This window comes from Coturnix japonica, chromosome 9 (genome assembly GCF_001577835.2).
Source record: "Coturnix japonica isolate 7356 chromosome 9, Coturnix japonica 2.1, whole genome shotgun sequence".
NCBI classification, from domain to species: Eukaryota; Metazoa; Chordata; class Aves; order Galliformes; family Phasianidae; genus Coturnix; species Coturnix japonica.
Window position 1 is genome coordinate 11,255,608 of NC_029524.1, and position 19,136 is coordinate 11,274,743.

The following is a 19,136-nucleotide window of genomic DNA, read 5'->3' on the forward strand; positions in this document are numbered from 1 at the left end:
ACTTGAACATAATATACATACGAAACAGCCATGCGCACTGCTGCTAAAGAAATCAATTACACTGCTACACATTTATCAAAAGATTAACAAAAACATCAGAAAGAATCCATTACACTTTTGCTTTTATTCCCCACCCTGATTGCAAGTTGAGTAACAGCACTGATTACCTCACAGCTGAAGACATCTTAGCATTGAATAATTAAATTAGAATGGAAAATATGCAAGTAAATCAAGTGACAGAACTTCAAATAATCAAAGCGATCACCCTCTCCAGTGGGCAGGCAAGCAAAGCCAATTAAGTTAAAAAAAATAAAAGTGTTAGTTTATGACCTGCAAAAATGGCATTCAGTGACTAATCTCAATGACAAGAACAATTTCTTCTTCCAAAGGGGAATTTGCATCAATGTTTGGAATCACTGGAAGTTATAACTTCACATCAAGATGGGAAGGAAAACAGTTTATTACATTTTTCAATTTCCTTCTTGTAACAAAAAAGATATTTTCCACCCCCAATTCCCTTCTTATATTGAATCATTAAAGTAAGATTGACAGTTTAGAGTGATAAGGGGTTATAAATCTAAATTATAAAATTATGTATAATTACAAGAAAATAAAATACTTGAAAAACATTATTTTTAGAGAACAAAGAGATTAAAGCCATTTCCTCCATTAAAGGACTACAAATTATGACCAACCGACACTATGGAAGTAAACTGATCAGATCATAAATGAAGTAAAGCCACAAGATGTTCAACAACCACAGCGTATCAGTACAAAGTGTGCTTTACCAGGGTCAACAGGCAAAGGAATAGCTTGGATGAACATACAGTTTTTAACAGTATTTACTGCCTGTGCAAATTTGTTTCTAAAGAGCTGCTGCTACTTTCAAACTGGTAACACTGTAAATTGGGAATACAGTGTTGCCTGAGAGCACCTGCAAACAGCTGGACTTCTGTAAGATAAAGCCACAGTAAGCAAGCAGCAGCCAAGCAAGCACTAACATTCATTCACATTCTTTCCTTATATGCACTTCTTAATACATGAATTTCAAGTAACAGGTTTTATAGAGACAGAGAACACAGAATTTCAAAGTGACACAAACTATTTGTTCCGCTTTTAATAGTTAAAAGGAACTCGGTTAAACTGAAACTGGATTATACACCCGTTCTGAAGTTGTCTGCAATAATTACTTTGGCCCATGATTTAAGCGTTAGATTTTCTTTTAGCTCAAAGTACAGGCTGCTGAAGTATTCAATTAGTGTGATTACAGAACATATTGCCCCTTAAGCCATCACCTTTCGCTTCTGCTGGTACGAGCCCGTGTTATATTGGCCAGCGGCTCTGCGTGCCTCCTCTTCATGCTGCTGGATTTGTTGTTGTAACAGAATGAGTTCACCAAGCAGGCCCTGCCACGAGTTTATAATAAAAAGGAAAGGAAAAATTGGGGGTGTAAGGAGAACGAAGTTAAACCAAAGGGTATGACAAAGACAGATGAAAAACAGGTATGAGAATGGGTCAGTTCAAACAACAGTGAAATTTCATTAGCAAGATCTCTTGCTAGTTAGCTGGGACTGGATACAGCCAGCAGAACCAGGCATTTTGCAAGTCCCGGTAGAACAATATTATAAGCATTTAGCTAGATTTTATAATTGTATTCCACAACATTAAATAGGTAACTAAATCTTGCAAAAATAAAATTCAACCAAAATCATGTTGTCAAATGGCTCAGGATTTCATTTCAGTTGTTAATACCAAAGAAGTATCAGCAATCTGTCACAACTTATCTATGTTAAATATCAAATATTTAAACAGAGTTTTGGTAACGTTACAGAAAGTGGTGCACAAAAGTTAAACTGGTTCAACTCTTGTCAGAAATGCAAGAGCTCCCATTTCATTCTTGCTCTCAGAAATGCAAAGGCTGTACAGAAAGTTGACTTCTTCTGCTACTTAGCCATCAAGAGAAGCAAAACAGTTTCTGGAGCATAAAGAGAAAACCCTCACTTCCATTACACTGTAGTTTATAATAACTTTATCATAATCCTTCCTGATCGAAATCCTTGCAATCTGATGCTTATTTCTTTACTTGTTCAGCATTTCCATAAAGTTTACATTTCTTCTCTCTCCACAATAAAAACTCTCTTGTTTTTCAAGAAGTCCACACTGCTTCAGAGATGCTACATGATCTTCTAGTGGGACAAATAATTTCAGAGAATGCAGATACAAATCCTAATAAAATATTCAAATAAAAATAGTTGAAACAGATTTTGGAATAAAACCTTGGTGTAAAGAAACCAAGACATCTACCACCAATTTATACATTAGGTGCATGGGATACACACACAGGCATGTACACATAGGGATAAAAACACAGGAGAAAAATGGATAAAAGAAGAGATACAAATGACTAAATGTAAAAATTCATTAAATACTGATTTGTGTAGATTTCAAGAATAGAAAAATCCTCACATTTGTATTTTCTCGACCTACTTTGAGATTTATTAAACCTCTATGGTCAGACTAGCAAACACGAGAACTATGCCAGGAAACTGGGCCAAAAGCAAACCATTCCATTTAACTTTTACTAAGTATCAATGAGAGATATCCACATACCTACACAATATTTTACCACTGCATAAACAAGGAAATTCTCAGTACAATCTAACCCTATTTCGCTACAAATTACATCGTAGATCAAGAAAGCACAAGAGGAACACTGAACAAAACCTGCCACAAAGGCCTTTTAGCATTAAAATAAGCACAGTAACAGAAGATGCTTGAAGTCACCCTTGGATATGAAATTGCTTCCTAGGACATCTGGTTTGCATGACTGAGGTAAAATATGAAAAAGCTTTCTCAACTTTCTCAATTAATGGGATTTCGATTTACAATTAGTTTACAATCACTATCAATTATGAAGGAAACAAATGAAATAAGAGTAACACTAAGTTCACAAACTTGGTGGCAAACTCTGCGCAGTCACCATGAGAATCTGAGCATACAATAAAGTAAGACAGATATTACAGCATCACTGCACATACTTAAAAAACCCACTGCACATTACTTTACATTAAGAGTTGATCTGCAACAGTTTAGTTGAGCACAACTATCTTAATTCAAAGGTAACTCATGATTAAAGTAACGTGTGTTCTGTTTTCATTAGCAGCCAAATCCTGGGTACTTGGTATGCTTTGACTCCCTCCACTATTGCCTATCAATATCAGTGAAACCACTCAAGAGAAAAATTGACAATAAATCCCCTGCAGTAAAAATATGTAAGCGCTGAGGTGGGTAAAGGAGTGAGAACGATGAGGAATGTAAAGAGATCAATTTCTAAGAATTTAAATGAATGTTGCCATTTTACCCAGCATATTTATAATTTGAAACTCCTTTACATTACTTTGAAAACACAACTGTGCAATAAATACAGAAGGGAAAATTATGCAGACCTTGTTGCATCATTTACAAGGTAAAAAAATGAACACAAACAAAAGAAGTTAAGAAAAGATTTTAAAAGTCCTTCTGCAACCTGTCAGCTATACAGAGATTACCTGAAAATGGCCTTGGAAACACATACAAAAGTATTTACAGACACATAGGAAAACTGATGCCCATGCACAAAGTGTATGTTGGAGAAAGGTACTGACGAGGGAAACAGAGCACTGCCTTATGCCTGCAAATTTCTCTGCAGTAATATTACTGTCAGTACATGACATGTAGGCAGCTATTCCTTATTAGTTTTCAAGAGCTGTTGATTCAACTTATTCAGCTTTTTTTATTTTTTGGCCCTATCAGCATGTAGTTTTGATTTCTCCCAATGCATGGAGCTTTTGAACTACCTTAGACTCCAACCACCATTCGCCAAACACCTTTTGTTTCCTATGCGTTGACTGCTAACATAGGATGGAAGCTAACATGAATGACAAAGACTGAAATTTCCTTTACTTTTAGCTCAGTTAGACACCAGCCAGTCAAATTCCAGAGAAACAATCAGTGGACAGTCTCTCCTTCAAGATGTGTTAAGTTGTTGATGATTCATACAATATGGAATTTTACAGAAGCAACATTTGAGAAGTTAGGTTACAATTTTTCCTGAAAGATACAAATGAAACTAAACCAGTGATATAACAGAACTGGGACAAACTGGCAGTACAGTGTTAGTAGTTTGAAAGAACTGCCACACAAAGGGTGGAACTGATATCCAAGTCAAGTGGTATTCCTATTTCAAAGCCACTGTTCGTGTATTTGTCAAACTTAACAATCAGATACAGCTCACCTTCCAACAAACAATACCATGCTATACCATTTTGTACATCAGCACAATCATAATTCTTAGTCTAGGACTGATTGACAGCAGAAAGCACAGTATGAAAAAAGGGCCATCTTACCTATTGTCTAGAAAATGATTTTACTTGCCAATAAAACGAGACTATGCTACATTAGCTGTTTTTGAATGTCTTACTTGAAATATTATGACCAAAAATTATCATATTAATTAGCAAAGCAACAGCTTCTAAGAGTAGCTTGTTGGGTATAGCCAAAATAACAAGAATTATCCCACACAAGATTGTATAAATCATACCTGTTTAGTATGATTTATTCTACATTGCAGCCAAAGTTTGTTGCTAACATTAAAATGCAGTGACCCTTGTATGTATGTAAAGTATTATTGATAATACAAGCACTCATTAAAAAAAATAAATAAATAAGAACAGTTAATTTACTTCAAAAGACAATAAATAAAGATGACCTTTATTCACAAACCAATAGTAAAGTAGTGATGTTTGGTTTTGTTGCTTTAAAGTTTTGAACAGTGAAACCTGTGCTAAGCAATCACTCCAAAGAAATAATATACAGGAACAGTTAACTGACAGGGTGGAAACAAAGATGTAAATTTATTTCTTAAGAATAATTCTGTCACCATTCCAAAGGGGAAAAAGATCAAAAGTGACCTTTGCACAGGCTTCACCATATATTGCCATGCAGAATTAAAGTAGAATGTATACATGCCTGCATATACAGAAATGCCTTTTACATAGAGACACATTTGAAGTTAAGTAAATGCTAAACACTCAGCTGGAAAAAAACATAATTTACAAATGCCCCAAAATTTATTGTTTTCATTCCTTTCCTTACAAAAACAGCATACACAGGAAAAATGAAGAACCTTTAAAAGAATGAACAACGTTATCACTGAAAGATAACATCTACTGTGCATCAAAGGAAAAGATTGAATTTCACCGTTGTGACTTCAAGGAAAAACACTAAAACTTTAAGTTAAATAGTAATTTTTTTATTTTTTTAAAGGAAATAATAGCAAAAATGTGACTTTCTAAACAAACTAAAAAGACAGATTGTGTAAAGCAGTTCTTTACTAATGCAGGGATCCTTAAATAAGGAATCAAAACCATGAACAGGATGAGAATGAGGCTGCAAGCAGAAGAGCTTGCAAATAACACTAGAAGCTTAAACAAGCTTCATCAGCACAGCATCAGTTCAAATGCTACTGAGAATGCATCCAAAAAATATCCAAGTGCACAAAGAAATACCTAAATGACTTCCTTCTTACAAACCAAGTTTCTGAAGAATGTCATTCCTAAATATTTTCATGGCTGCCTTGAATTTTCCTTACACCAAAAAATACGTTTAGCACCATACTGTTTATATATTAGCAGCAAGAACTCAGCTTGTGTATATATAAAGGACAGGTCTATTGAAGAATTTGAAAAGTAGCTGCTGTCAAGAACTCTTTTTTTCTATTTTTGCTAAAGAGCAATTACCTTTTTGTACTGTTTGTCACTTTCATAACCCTGGTCTGTAGCTCTGAATGCTGTTTCTCCTGGAGTACCTAGAACACAATTAGAGAAACTTGATACAATAAGCAAAACGCACCAAAATATATTCAAACTATAACTAACCAATGTAAAAATAAAGTTTTAACTTCTATGTATTAGTAAATCAGAGATCTTGCTACCAACCCCAAGAAGATTTACTATAAACTGAAAGAGAAACTCAGTTTAGAATTCATCTGGAGCTTATATCAAATACAGTTTGAGTGAAAACAGTTATTATCAAAAGGGAATAGGCAGATTCAGCTCTAGTCAAATATTCTGAAACCTTTGTTTTTTAATTACATATTTCTGAGGATAATACAAATTTCACTGGTGTTAACTATAATGAAAAAAAATATATAGATATTCTTCCCTACTGTAATGATACATGTTTGCAAAGCAAGCTGCTTTGGATATGCCTGAAATAAAACGCATCAGCTAAGAACTACACCAGAGAAACACCAATAGCTCATTCTCTCAAGTGTGGATCTAAGAACTTCTTAATATTTGGAAGATATTTGTAATGCAAAGTTAAATGCAATGAATGGCTGCATTTATATCAATATTCACTACTCTTGGTACAGTGGTGTTTTTAAAGCTAGCTTTAAGGAGGCAGGTTAAGGGCAGTAAAAAGGGCTTTTACACACCTAACAACAGAAGTAGATCAGAAGCTCCTATGACTTCACTAACCAAATTGTAACCTGTGAAAAATCAGCAGAAGAGGGGAAATAAAAATTATATATACAAAGCAAAATGCAAACCAAAGATGAGGGAATTTTGTCTCATTTAAGAGGACAACAAAACCATAAATGCTAACTATGCCCATGTGAGTATGCTAGAGAATTCCACTATAATAGGTGATATCCCACAGTACCAGTCAATAAAACATGGCAATTTTAAACAGCCAAAGCACATAGGAGAGTCTCACCTACTCGTCAATCTGTTGACCTTGATCCTGCTGAGTTTGTAATGAGATGAATCAGCCACTTCTACCATTAACAGTATTTTAAGAACATTAAAACGCACTTCTGAGGTAGACTGACAGGCAAATATTTTCAAACACACTTGAAGCGGTGACTGTAACACCTCACAGATACTATCTTTCATAATTACCAAAGCAGGTAAATTCCTATTTACGAAGGTATACATCAGAAAGAATCTTTTCTTCTGTTACAAGAATCATTAAATTGAGCACTAAGCTGTGCTAAAAAGCAAGTCAGATAATGATGGATCATCTTTATTTTAAAATTAACAAGTTCATTATTCAGAAGAGATCTATTTAAAAATCCTAAAATCTGAAAAAAACTTTAAGGCTGGTAGCATTTAAACACGTGGAATCAACCAACTATACCCCTATATTTTGTGAAGGATTTAGAAATCGTACTTATTCCATTAAAACACAACTGCTACCTAACCTGAATCTCCCAACAAGTCCTTCTAGAGCTGTATCCAGACAGAAAACATTCCTCAACCCAAAAGAACTCCTTGGTTACAAATGCTTGCAACATTAAGCACATATTTTCTATATCCAACTCTGTCTTCCTGCAACAGCTATAACACTGTTATTGACCAGGGTCACTCACAGCTTCTGCCAAATTCCAGCCAGACACACGCAGCTTCCACAACTTACTGAAAATATCAGGTTTCAATCTGTTTGTTTACAAGGATTCTGCTTTTCCATTCAGTTTCACATTTTGGTTCTTAGTACTTACTACTAGAATTTGTGCCTTTAAAAACGCATTCCACTTACCTGTATCCATAACACTTTCAGATGAGAAAATAAGTATGCATTTTGAGGATCCACTTCCTTTTTGCATGAAAGGATGAGACCTCATCTTGTAATACGTTATGTTTTCAAAATTAAAACTAAGCTGAAAAATTATTCTCACCAGGAGAAAAAAATCCTTTCAGTGAGGTGAAGCTCTCTCCAATCTTCTCAAAGTCAGGCAGAAGTTTGGCAAGGTCATTGGCATCAGGAAGGGCTTTGATAAGCTTTTCTATGAAAACAGTACAAGAACTAGTGAACGGCTTTTCATTTCTATTATTTTTGTGAACAAGAACAGCTTAGGCTGTAAAACTTAATAACTTTTCCAGTAACAACTTTAAAAATGAATGAAAAAAGCTTATTTCCACATGCACCTCCCCCCACCGATATTGCAAAAGTTTATCAGAGCTGCAAAAGCACCTGCTTCTTTAGACTTTGAACTTCCTGATAACTTGGTTGCCTAAAGTACTTAAAAACTGTAAAGCTTACTCATGCATTTCACCACGTTTCACACATTATCTCATGTACTTAGGAGATGATGTTTTTAAGAATTTGAACAAGACAACATCGGTACCCCTTACTCAACCCCAGCATTTAACATTATCTATACAATGTCTGTATGTGCAATGGTAATTTTCCTCAACAATTTTTTAAAGCAAAGAACACTGCTGTACTACTCTACATACACAAGAAGTAACTCAGTGTGTTTTTCTGTCTGAGAATATGCAAGAAAACTACTGTAATCATAGTGCAGGAAAATAAAATCTGTACTTTTAATTTTCTTAACTCCGCATCTTCAAAACAGTTTTGCAGATAGTTCTATAAGCTTCTGCATGTTCAATTACACATTTAATTATACATGTCTTTTAATTGTCTATTCATATTTTTGTTTTTACTTGCTAGCCATTCATATAAAGAACCTCACACATAACACAGCCAAAACCTGTTTAAGTCCTCTTGGTCTGAGAGGCTGATTCAAATAACATGAACACATGGCCACATTAAAAGACCAAGAACATTCTCAAATGAACAGATGAATTATGGAATACCAATGCTGTAGTACAATACTTCTTCCAAAAAACACACTGATGCAAGTAACTTGGTAAGACATACCTAGAACTCTGTAACAATGCAAATACATCCAAATTACAGCTATAAAACTACCACTGCACTGGAGACAGGCACTACAAGCCATGTGATTGTGTTTAAATTGTGTTCAGATACAGAGCAACATTTTTACTTTTGTGATACCTAAATCAATATGTTCATCAAGCTCCCAGATGAAGTCAGGAATAATCCACTTATATTCATCAAGATCAGGCATCATGTCCTTCCACTGATCATACTTCTATTATACAAAGGAAACAAACAGTAGAAATAGAAGAAACACACATAGGGAAGCACATGAGTAATCAACTGAAAAGTAGCATCTACACAGAAAACATACCAACCCCACATCTTTTAGATATATATAATGCTGTTCAGGTCTTTGAAAATATATTCTAATCCTCTTGACAATTTGTTTTCCATTTTGAGTTACTGTACCATGACAGAAAGTGCAGTAACAACAACAGAGCAGCAAGATCCTGGCCTGCAGCAAGTAAGAACCTGCTCAAACACAACAGCTGTAGGCACAGAAATAAAGAAACTGCTTCCCTTCAGAAGGCCTCAGGTAGGCAAGGATCTCCAGTGGGATACCCTCACCTCCAGTGTCCACCCTTAAACAAGATCTGGGAAGGGATGGATTTTGGCTCCATCCATTCACTGCATGCACCTGAGCTCCCTGGGTTGGCCCTGCCTTCCCACCAGGTGCTCAATCACTGCTTTAGGCCATGACTTAGCATTTCTGCTACACTCATCCTTACTTTCATCAGTTAACCAAATAATGATAGGCTACATTTCTGTAGTTATACCAAGAACTACTGTTACAAAATAAATAATAACAAAAAATAAATATGCTTAAAAGTTAAACACACAAGACAACACAAAAGATAAATACCTTCTTAGCTGTGTAACCACCGCCTACAGCAGACCCCAATATAAGATAGCGAATTTTGAGAAGCCTCGATGCTAGTCTAGCTAGCCAAAAGTTCCTGTAGGACTGGTATCCATATTTTACATTTAAAAGTTTTGTTTTGCGTAGGGGAAGACGATTAAGAGAAGAGAACTGTTGAAGGGATATCCTTAATGGACATCTTTGAAGTTTTGAACTTGGATGGTAGGGATGATGGATGCTTCGGGAAACCAGGTGCAAGTTTTGAAGCGGTGATTTTCTTTTTATTCCATAGTTGTTATTTGCTAGACTCCTGCAGATGACACTGAAAGAAAGAAAGACTTTAAGTAAGAGATGTTCTCAACATACCATTAATTCAACAACCTCTTTAGAAGCAACTGACATTAAGTTTTAACTGGTTACAGAAACATTAGAGCAGTGTTCTGAATGTCCAGCTGTAAGGATACAAAGACAGTAACAAAGATAGTAACAGATATTCAAAAGGTTATTTATGAGGGAAAACTCACCGATACAGATGCCTTTGCTGGGAAATGCTGAGACAATCTCCCTTCCGGGAGCACAGCTAAATTACTCTCACCTGTGCTCTCACAGCTGACCCAACACTTGCCTCAGCTGATTAATCAGAGGTTCAGGCTGTGATTATCAATTTCCCATACACCAGCTATCATTGCTGTGCTGCCAGGGAAATAAAAGCTATGAACAGCATTCGTTGGTAAAGCATGTCCAGTGATTACTGAAAAACAAACACCTTAAATACCATCTATAAGCTCTGTTGTTAAGTGGATTTAAATTCCACAGAAGATTTAGGGAAATAACATCTCAGTGGTAAAGCATAGTTAGGGCAACAAGTATCTGAGCCCACAGAAAACCACCATCAACTTGCTACATAAATGACAGCTTTATGGCTTGGCATATCTTGTAACACTCTCTAAAAGTTAGACTTGAGTAACATTTGAAGAGAGTTTTCAAGCTTTAAAAAACAACAGGCAAACAAAAAGATCCCTACAAAAGGCATTTTCCTTTTTCTTGGAAAAGCTGATCATCCTGTGGAGCTGAAGGATTTATCTGAAGAAATCTTTCAGTTCCCTTACCTCTAATTCACAACAGTTATAAGACAACAGCATTACTGTTTTCTCTCAGGTCAAGCATAGACAAAATTACTTCTGTACACATCTGTAACATGCTTATTGAAGGCTTCTGTAAATAAATCTGCATTAGTTTACTATGAAGACTTCCAGTGTGAATGAAAAGCACAGTTCAAACACAGAAACCTATCAGTCTTGCCTGTATTAAAATACACATGTAGGTTTGAATGCTTATGAAGGGGGCAAGTTACAAAGACAAAAGTGTTTCACACCACTGAGAAGACAAATTATGCATCCTGCAGTCCTTAACTATTTCATACTCAGGGAACTTAGTATGTAAGTGAATCACATAATTTGAAAATAAACTCTATAGTAAATATCATCTTTCCTCTGAGATTTGCTGTGTACTGGAGACAGCGCTGTCTTTCACAGGGGCACTGTTAACCTCCAAACAAGTGTAAGACTTGGCTATAAAAACACTTTTAACACAGAAATCCAGCCTTAGGAAGGAAAGTTAAAAATCAATTCAAGAAACATTTTTGTCTCTTGAAAAACAGCTTTGCTGATGGTAACTGCACTTGAAGACAAAAGTTAATGAGGGTGTGGTAAGCCGAGCTGAAGCAAGCCAACAACAATGCCGTTATTTCCCTTCTTGTGCTGTCACTGCTATTACACAGATACTGAAGCTGTGTTTAACAACTACAAACCAAATACGAACCTTCACAGAATCACAGACTGACCCGGGTTGGAAGGGACCTCAAGGATCATGTAGTTCCAACCCCCCTGCCTGGCAGGGCCACCAAACATACACCTTTACTAGATCAGGTTGCCCATGGCCCCGTCCAACCTGGTCTTGAACACCTCCAAGGACGGGGCATCCACAACCTCCCTGTGCAGCCTGTTCCAGGGCCTAACCACTCTCCTAGTGAAGAATTTCCCCCTAACATCCAACCTAAATCTTCTCTCTTTTAACTTAAAACCATTTCCCCGAACCTTACGTTTACCTGTACGAACCTTACAGACACACACGGCTGTGCTACAAGACCCACCTGACTACAGGCCCGCAACTGGGCTACGCTGCCATTGCACAAGCCAAAGATATATTGGAAATTAAAAGGACAAAGGCCTGTCGATCCCATGCCCAAGCACTGAGCCCAGAACCCAGCATCCCTCAGCTGCGGCCTTCTCTCCCGGCCCGTATCTTGCTGCGGCCCCCGGGCTGCCCCCTACCCGACCCGGCCCACTCACCAAGCCGCCGCCGCCCTCGTTCTCCACATCCTAAATGCCGGGAGGTTCCGGGGTGGAGAAGAAGAAAGAAAGGCCGAAGGAATCTCCTTCACCGCACCTGGTGCCCCGGAGCCGCGGCCAAGGGCAGGGGGAGCCGCTGCCACCGGGCTACCGGGCCGCGCCGCTTCCGGGTCCCTGGTCCTCACTGCGAAACCCGGCTGGAAACAACCCTCCCCTCCCAAAGGTTCCGGGAGCGCCTGTAGTAATGCTGTAATGCTGGAGAAGGGCACGGAGAAGGTAGCAGCATTGCCTCGGGTGCTGAAAAGCAAGAGGCGACTCAGTGTGCTTCTGCCCACTGTTGGGTGGCAGGTAGGATGCCTGCAAAGAGAAGAGGAGACAAAAGGGATCAGCAGGGCTGTCTTCCTGCACGCACACAGCCGGTCACTTCATGCCGTTCTTGGTATGTGCCAAGCCGCTGTGTACAGACCTGAGGTTGGAGTCTGGTAGTGCCAGAGCTTGTCATACCTTCTTAGTGCCTCCCTCGGGTTGCACAACATGAAGTCCGTCTCCCTTGCACACCATGTCTCCCAGCTCCTTTCACTTTCTTCTCTGTGCTGTCCATAGGCGTTGTGCTGCACCCTGACCACTGCAGGACATAAAGAGAAGTTTGGGGTGTGTTATAGGTCAGGCTGTTGTTAATCACATTGGGGTTTGAGGTAGACAGTGTTTAAAGACCACTTTCAGGTTGGGTATTAGGAAAAGTCTCTTTCTCAGAAAGAATAGTTATCCATTGGGACCGGCCAGGAAGGCGGTAGAGTCACTGTCCTTGGAGGTGTGGTTTTTATCTGTTTTTTAAAGCAAATTCATAGGAGGAATGGTCACCCTGTCGGTAGAAGCCAATACAATCAGTTTATGTGCACAAGCAGATTTGTAATGCTTAGTTTGATCAGTAGGGGGCATCATTTAACTGAAGGTTCAGAGTTAAGGTGTTCAAGTTGCATTTTCTCTAGATAAAAGTCGTCCTTAAAAAAATGGACAAATTCCACCATTTTCATTGGTCCTGGATTAACAGACTTCTCTAAAATGCCATGCCAGGTTGCCAATCTATGGAAATTATGAATTTTTTAACTCTTTTATCTATGTAACCTTTATTTTCGGTCATGAAGATGAGAACCTCCCAAATAAGTGTGCTAAATAGGAGGAGAGAATGTCAACAGAAGTTGGAATCAGGCTATAAGCAATGAATAGATTGGATGAGTATTGATATTTCCCTGGAGTTCCAGGTTGTGGTAGCAATGGTAAAGGGAGGTTGGTTGGACTAGATGATCTTGCAGGTCCTTTCCAACCTTGTGATTCTATGATTCTGTGATTCTAGGTTTGGTGTGATCTTCTTGATACTCTTCTCCGCAGAAGGGCTGTCCAATGCCACATGCTTCATCCTACTCTTCCTCACACACCATGAGATGCAAAGCTCACATTTGATAAAGCAACAAAAGCTGATCGGGCAGGGAAATTGTTTGTGCCACTCCTGTTTTCCACTGCTGTCACTCCCCAAAATAATGAGTCATTTCCCAAAACCATCAGCCTGCTTTGGGAAAGATGCCTTTGCACTTGTTTCCTGTCTGTTATAGACTTTAGATAGTGCTGAACCTTATAAATACATTTATCTTAAATGGACTATATTGCATTCTTTCTAATTTTTAATGGAAAATTTTGATTCTTGGGTAATAACCAGAGTTTTTGTTGCTAAGTTTCAGAAGAACAAACTGAAACATGCAACTTTTCTTGTGTTGGTTGGCCTACCTCCTTCATTTTCTCTTCTCTCTTCTGAATTTCTGACATTCAGCTTTTCTGAGTCCTCCAGACCTGCCACGTGAAACAGGCAATGGCCATTCACGGTGCTTGAGATGTTTGTGGCTTATACAACTGCATGCCACATGGAACTGAAGTGCGGATGAGCAGGAACAAAATTGGCACGTTCTGGTCTGTTTCAACCACTCTAGAAATAGTGACTTAGTTTCCTTAACATATTTTCTGGAAGAACAGGTTTGCCCCTCCTGACCTCATTCCTGCAACGTTTGATGTATAGCTTAAAAAATAGCAAAGGACAAGGAAACAGTAATGACAATGAGCATGAATCACAAGAATAATAAACAATTCAGCCCGTGGAAGTGAAAAAAAAAGGAAGTGATAAAACCCTGATTGCTGTTTTTGTTTATTTTAATTTTTATTATTATTTTGCCAGCTTCATTTTGACCCTGTATTAGAGGTCAGAGATGTTTGCACCCAGCTCTCTGACATCAAGGAGGAGCTCTAGTTTTGCTGAATTGTGTATAAATAGCTATAATTACTCTCCCCAAAGATATATAGTAAGGTCAGAAGATGTTCTATGACAATGTTTTTAGTAATTAACAAAAATACTGATCACAGACCCTGTGTGGCTGGATCCTTACACGTAGTAGATAAATCCACCTGCACAAACTAGAGCCAGAACTTGAATTTTCTCCAAGGAATATGAATCACAGCTGGACAGGCTGATTGCTAAGAGTATAACAACAGCAAGGCCTGTTCTCATTTGAACATGCTCCCTAGTCCCCAGTAATTCTATAATCTCTTGAGGAGACACATTCACCTCTCGCCCACCCCTGAAATACACGTGCCAGCAGCACTTGCTGCACTATCAGAGTTATGATTAGGATTCCTGCGCTGACAAATGCTTATCAGATCTAATTTTTTTCTTTCTCCCAGTGTCTTTGAGTGAGTTTTGTTTCAAGGTATCCCCTCAATCTCAAAACCCCGACAACAGAATGAAAGGAGGAGGGATGAATGTTACCTGTTTACCCCACAGAGAGGGAGGAGCTCCATTCTTCAAACAAAAGCAGAGTTAGAAAGAAGGTGTGTACTTAGAACACTTCCTCAGTGTGGACATCCAAGCCACACAACACTGAAGACTTGTCCCGAGGGTGCTGTAGAAAGTCTCCAGAAGGTCATTTCATGGGGGAAAATCCTGCTAAGAGCCATTATGCAAAGCTTAACCAGGGAGAAGAGAATGAAATGGTGAGTTGTTTTATCTTTGTCTAGGTCTTTCTCAAGTCAAAGAAGCAGCTGGCATGTGTTCTGCAATAACATGCTACAATCTGTAATTTAATTATAAATGGTGGTATCTCCATAGCAGAAACATACAGTTTTATATATATATATATATATATGTATAATTTTTCTTTTAACTGATAGAATACTAAGTTGTATATGTCCACTAGATGTAATTGATTTTTACCTCCAGCAGAGGACAACTTCACAGAATCTTAGAGGAAGTTGACAGAATATTGATGTAGTATTATAAAACTAGCTGGTACTAGCCTTGTCTCAGCCTGAGGGTTGGCCTAGAGTAGTGTTCTGAACCATTTAACAGCTGAATCTCTAGGGTCAGCTCCATCTGGATGAGATGGGAATCTTGATTTTCTCTGGAACACACACACAAAAACCCCAAACACTTCTTATGTTTGTATAAATTGTTAGCTGAAGCAGCCTGTTGGGTTAGCAACACTATTTTAGCCTGGGAACCTGTATTGAACTGGATTTCTAATTACAGAACTATGTTTTTTTCCAGGGAGGAGTATGTTGCTGAGTGTGTTTCTAATAGAACAACAATGAATGTTGCTCCTGGCTTCATAGGGAATGGGAAAAAAAAACCCTCTAATGAAAGAGGTTCCAATTGCTAAGAATGAGATTCAGATATTAAATTCATTCTGAATCTTTACTGATCTTTCAAGTCTAATCCTATTATCTGTTGCTATAGCAACAAGTTATTAGTAATAGGGTACCTGGTGATTGGGTTGCCAGAATTATGATTTTTCATGGCCACTGTTCAGATTCCTTGCTCTTTAGTATCTACAAGCCACGTTTTCACCAAGGAAAAGGGTGCTTGAACTTGTTTCGCTTTTGCATTTCATTTCTACTGAACAGATGACTCTGCAGTTACAGGAAATTTTTTCCTTCAACCATAAGTAGCAGACTTGCTGGATATTAGAGTAATAAGCCCTTGAGAGCTGGCTTTGTATGTTTATAAGTGCAGCTAAGAGCCTTTCATTGAATAATCATGTTTTCTGCCAACTGAGCAGGTCTGACAGTCCAGTAATTTGTTGTCCCTCCCTAGACTCCTCACTCACAAGTTGAAACCCTTCTCTATTTGTTACTCTTCTGACTGTTAGGAGATCCAAGAGAAAAGTATTGTCAGCAGGTAAGGAAACAATGTTACACTATGATTAATTAGAAATTACAGCACAGAGATGAGACGAGTCCTCTGTACAGCCTCTTTTGTAGGCAGTGCTATATCCTATGAAATAACAAGAAACCCTTTGGAGTACTACAGATAGCTAATCTTAGCTTTGGTTTCCACAGCCTCTAAGTTTTGTGCTGTTATGAACCTAGATTATTTGACTGCATGTTATATATCAAGCCCTAAAAACCTGCCCGTGGAAGACAGAAGGTGCAAATCTGTATTTTTCAGGTGAGCATGTCTACATTAGTAACACTTCCTTGTGCAACGAAATACAAGCCAGCAGAAGTTATTTTATTCCATACCAACGTAAAACCAAGCTGACAGGTATTCTCTTACTGGTGACATCAACACCATCAAACCGCATTGTTTGTCTTGGGACATCTTTGCAGTATAGACGTAGCAAATCTTGAATAAGCTTGAAGGCTCGTTGACTTTCTTGGCAAATTAGAAGTGGTTTTATTTATTCAGTTTCTGTTTATGCAAGGAATTATTTATCTACTAAATATTTCTATGAATCCATCATTCATTGCTAAACTTCTTTCTTCTGAAGGCACAGTTGGAAAAAAACACTTGAATCTGGCAGGAAGTTTTATTCTAAATCAGAATGTTGTAAGGGGAGCTTTGGGACAAGTCAGGTTTGGAGCCTGGTTTGCTAACCCTGTTCAGTTTTATATCTGAAAGATGTGACACAGGTAACCCGCTCCAGACATTTCCAAACCTTGGAAGAACCTTGCTTCACTTCAGCTTTAGTTTTCAGCTGCTCATCCAGATATGAAACAGCAGTTAACATCTGTTGTTTATTCTTTCTCAGGTCATTCCTTGCAGGGCTCCTGAGAACCTACATTCAGAAATGTCATGTTCATCAAGAAACAAACCAACCCGAACCAACACAAGTGTTCTGAGGGCAGAGCATGTACTGTGTCAAAACAGCTTAAAAGTATCTATGTCAGGCAATTCCCTTGTCAGAATCAGCAAGATTTAACAGTGCTGGGTGACCTGAGAGCAAAGCCATTTCCCCCCCAGCTATTTTCCTTCTCATCCTGTGTCCTAGTTCTCAAGATGGAGGATAATGATGCTTTCTTCATTTTGGAAAATATCTTCAGATCTAGAGAATTAAACAGTTTTGTTTTGTTGGAAGGGAAAACAAAGGCCTGAAAACATGCAGGTGTAGGTAGAACTCAGATTCTGATATATCAATGCCTGTTTCTCTAGGCAGAGAAAGACAGAATCAGCCTTAGCTCTCCAGATTCTGTTTGCTCACTGTTTCTGTTCTCTTGCTGTTCAGTGAATGCCCTGTAGTGTACAGGGATTAATTGCTTGCAGCGTATTTATACTAAAGCCCTTTTGGATGCTGATTTGCATAAACTTCATTTCAAAAATACAAAAAAATTGGATGGATGCATTTTGCCACATGACTCATCCCGACTTTGCCATTGTGAAAGAGGACACCATTATCCCTCCAAACACGCTGCTTTGGTGGGTGGACCTCCTGGTTAATTTGACGTGTAAGGCTTGGGGAATCATTTGGCATTTCTGAAGAGAAGAACTCTGCCAAAAGAAGATGAGTCCAAATGACTGCCAATCACATGCTAGGTGCCCACCCTCACCCTTTTTAATTGTACTACCTACAGCTTTATTGACTTCTCAGACTTTGGGTGTAAGGCACAAAAGCTGGAAATTAAAGGAATGAATCACTCACAGAAGCAAGATGCACATGGCAGCAATCTCATTCTTCCCCACCCTGATATACAGGCTCATCCCAATTTGGGAAGATTATTCTAGTTATTTCAGGTCCAACTATTTACTGCAGGAAATCTGAAGGCACGCTCTTGTAACAGTTCTTCCCTTAGGCATCTCTATCTACTTGGGAGTTTCTTTACCTTGCTGACAGGTTGTAATGTCTGGAGACAGGCATCTGCATCTTGCTAGTAAATAATTGCTGCAAACTGAGTTTGCATTGTTGCATGTACTATTCTGTATGCTGGTGCTGATACTAATTTTATAACCTTTTGGTTGAGAATGCAACTAGACAGAGATACGTGGAAAGCCTTTTACCTGTCTATTGGAGCAATGAGTGAATACTAATAACACGACTGCTACACCAACCACCTTAAAAACGTGTTGCCTATCTGCTGTAGAGTGCCTTATTACATGCTGCTCAGAGACTGTAGAAACCTCCGAAATTGCTGAGCACGTGCAGCTCAAGGTGGTATAAACAGGTCCTGCACAGCGCAAGCCACTTGCTTGCATAGCCTGCCATACTTTTTTCCACAGTTGCCATTGTCTTCTGTTTAGAAGCTCTATGGAGACCACTTAGGTGAGTGGAGTCTGTCTTCTGAGGAATGACAGAGGGCAGGCAGGTTGTTGCAGTGAGCGGAAGCACTGGGCAGGGCCTGTGTTTCGCATAATAGGCAAAGGCACCAGCACAGAACCAGGAATTATGTATTACTCATCCTTTCAATTACATTATCTTTTCTGCTCCCCTCGTGAATGGATCTTGCAATATCTGTAGCTGCAGATATCTGATCTTGAGCAGCAGATTGCACAATTGCTGCGGGTATACAAAGAATAAGGAGATTGAGGAATCTTAACCCTTACGTTAGCAAATTCCCTTGGTCATCTGATGTAATTACAGCTATTCTATCTTTCACTTAGATCAGGACTTGGTCTGCTCTGTTAAGTCACTCTGTACATCTTGTTTCACCTTTAGCCAACCTCTGATAGCACCACAGAGAGAGAATTTGGCCGTGGTACCATGACCTGGCAGTTCCTGAACTATAATGCTGACAGTCATCCCTTTGAAGTTTTGGGCAGGTCACCTTGCCTCATTGTAACAATTTCCCCAGCTTTAAAAAAAGGGATAATGATACCTACTCATACAGCTACAGAGAATAGCTTCCTTTTGCCCTCTGAACATGTAAAACATTGTGCAAGT

General features: G+C 38.5%; 2 protein-coding genes across 8 annotated transcripts in view; one reads left to right on the plus strand and one right to left on the minus strand.

The window, feature by feature from the left end:
- The window catches only part of OPA1 (OPA1 mitochondrial dynamin like GTPase), a 46,400-nt gene extending 34,260 nt beyond the window's left edge, over window positions 1–12,140 (minus strand). Inside the window, exons 1-7 of one of the 6 annotated variants that reach the window (XM_015871816.2) lie at window positions 11,941–12,140; window positions 9,593–9,911; window positions 8,845–8,941; window positions 7,718–7,825; window positions 6,476–6,529; window positions 5,778–5,845; window positions 1,296–1,406 (exon numbers count right to left, since the gene is read on the minus strand). In XM_015871816.2, coding sequence (XP_015727302.1) covers window positions 1,296–1,406; window positions 5,778–5,845; window positions 6,476–6,529; window positions 7,718–7,825; window positions 8,845–8,941; window positions 9,593–9,911; window positions 11,941–11,969 — 786 coding nt within the window. In that variant the 5' untranslated portion in view covers window positions 11,970–12,140. The remainder of the gene's footprint in view (window positions 1–1,295; window positions 1,407–5,777; window positions 5,846–6,475; window positions 6,530–7,717; window positions 7,826–8,844; window positions 8,942–9,592; window positions 9,912–11,940) is intronic. The other 5 variants (XM_015871815.2, XM_015871819.2, XM_015871818.2 and 2 more) reach the window with 5 other exon arrangements.
- A 2,523-nt stretch (window positions 12,141–14,663) lies between these two features.
- Window positions 14,664–19,136, plus strand: part of ATP13A4 (ATPase 13A4) — a 30,326-nt gene continuing 25,853 nt past the window's right edge. Inside the window, exon 1 of one of the 2 annotated variants that reach the window (XM_032446587.1) lies at window positions 14,664–14,976. In XM_032446587.1, the coding sequence (XP_032302478.1) occupies window positions 14,914–14,976 (63 nt within the window). In that variant the 5' untranslated portion in view covers window positions 14,664–14,913. The remainder of the gene's footprint in view (window positions 14,977–19,136) is intronic. The other variant, XM_015871933.2, reaches the window with a different exon arrangement.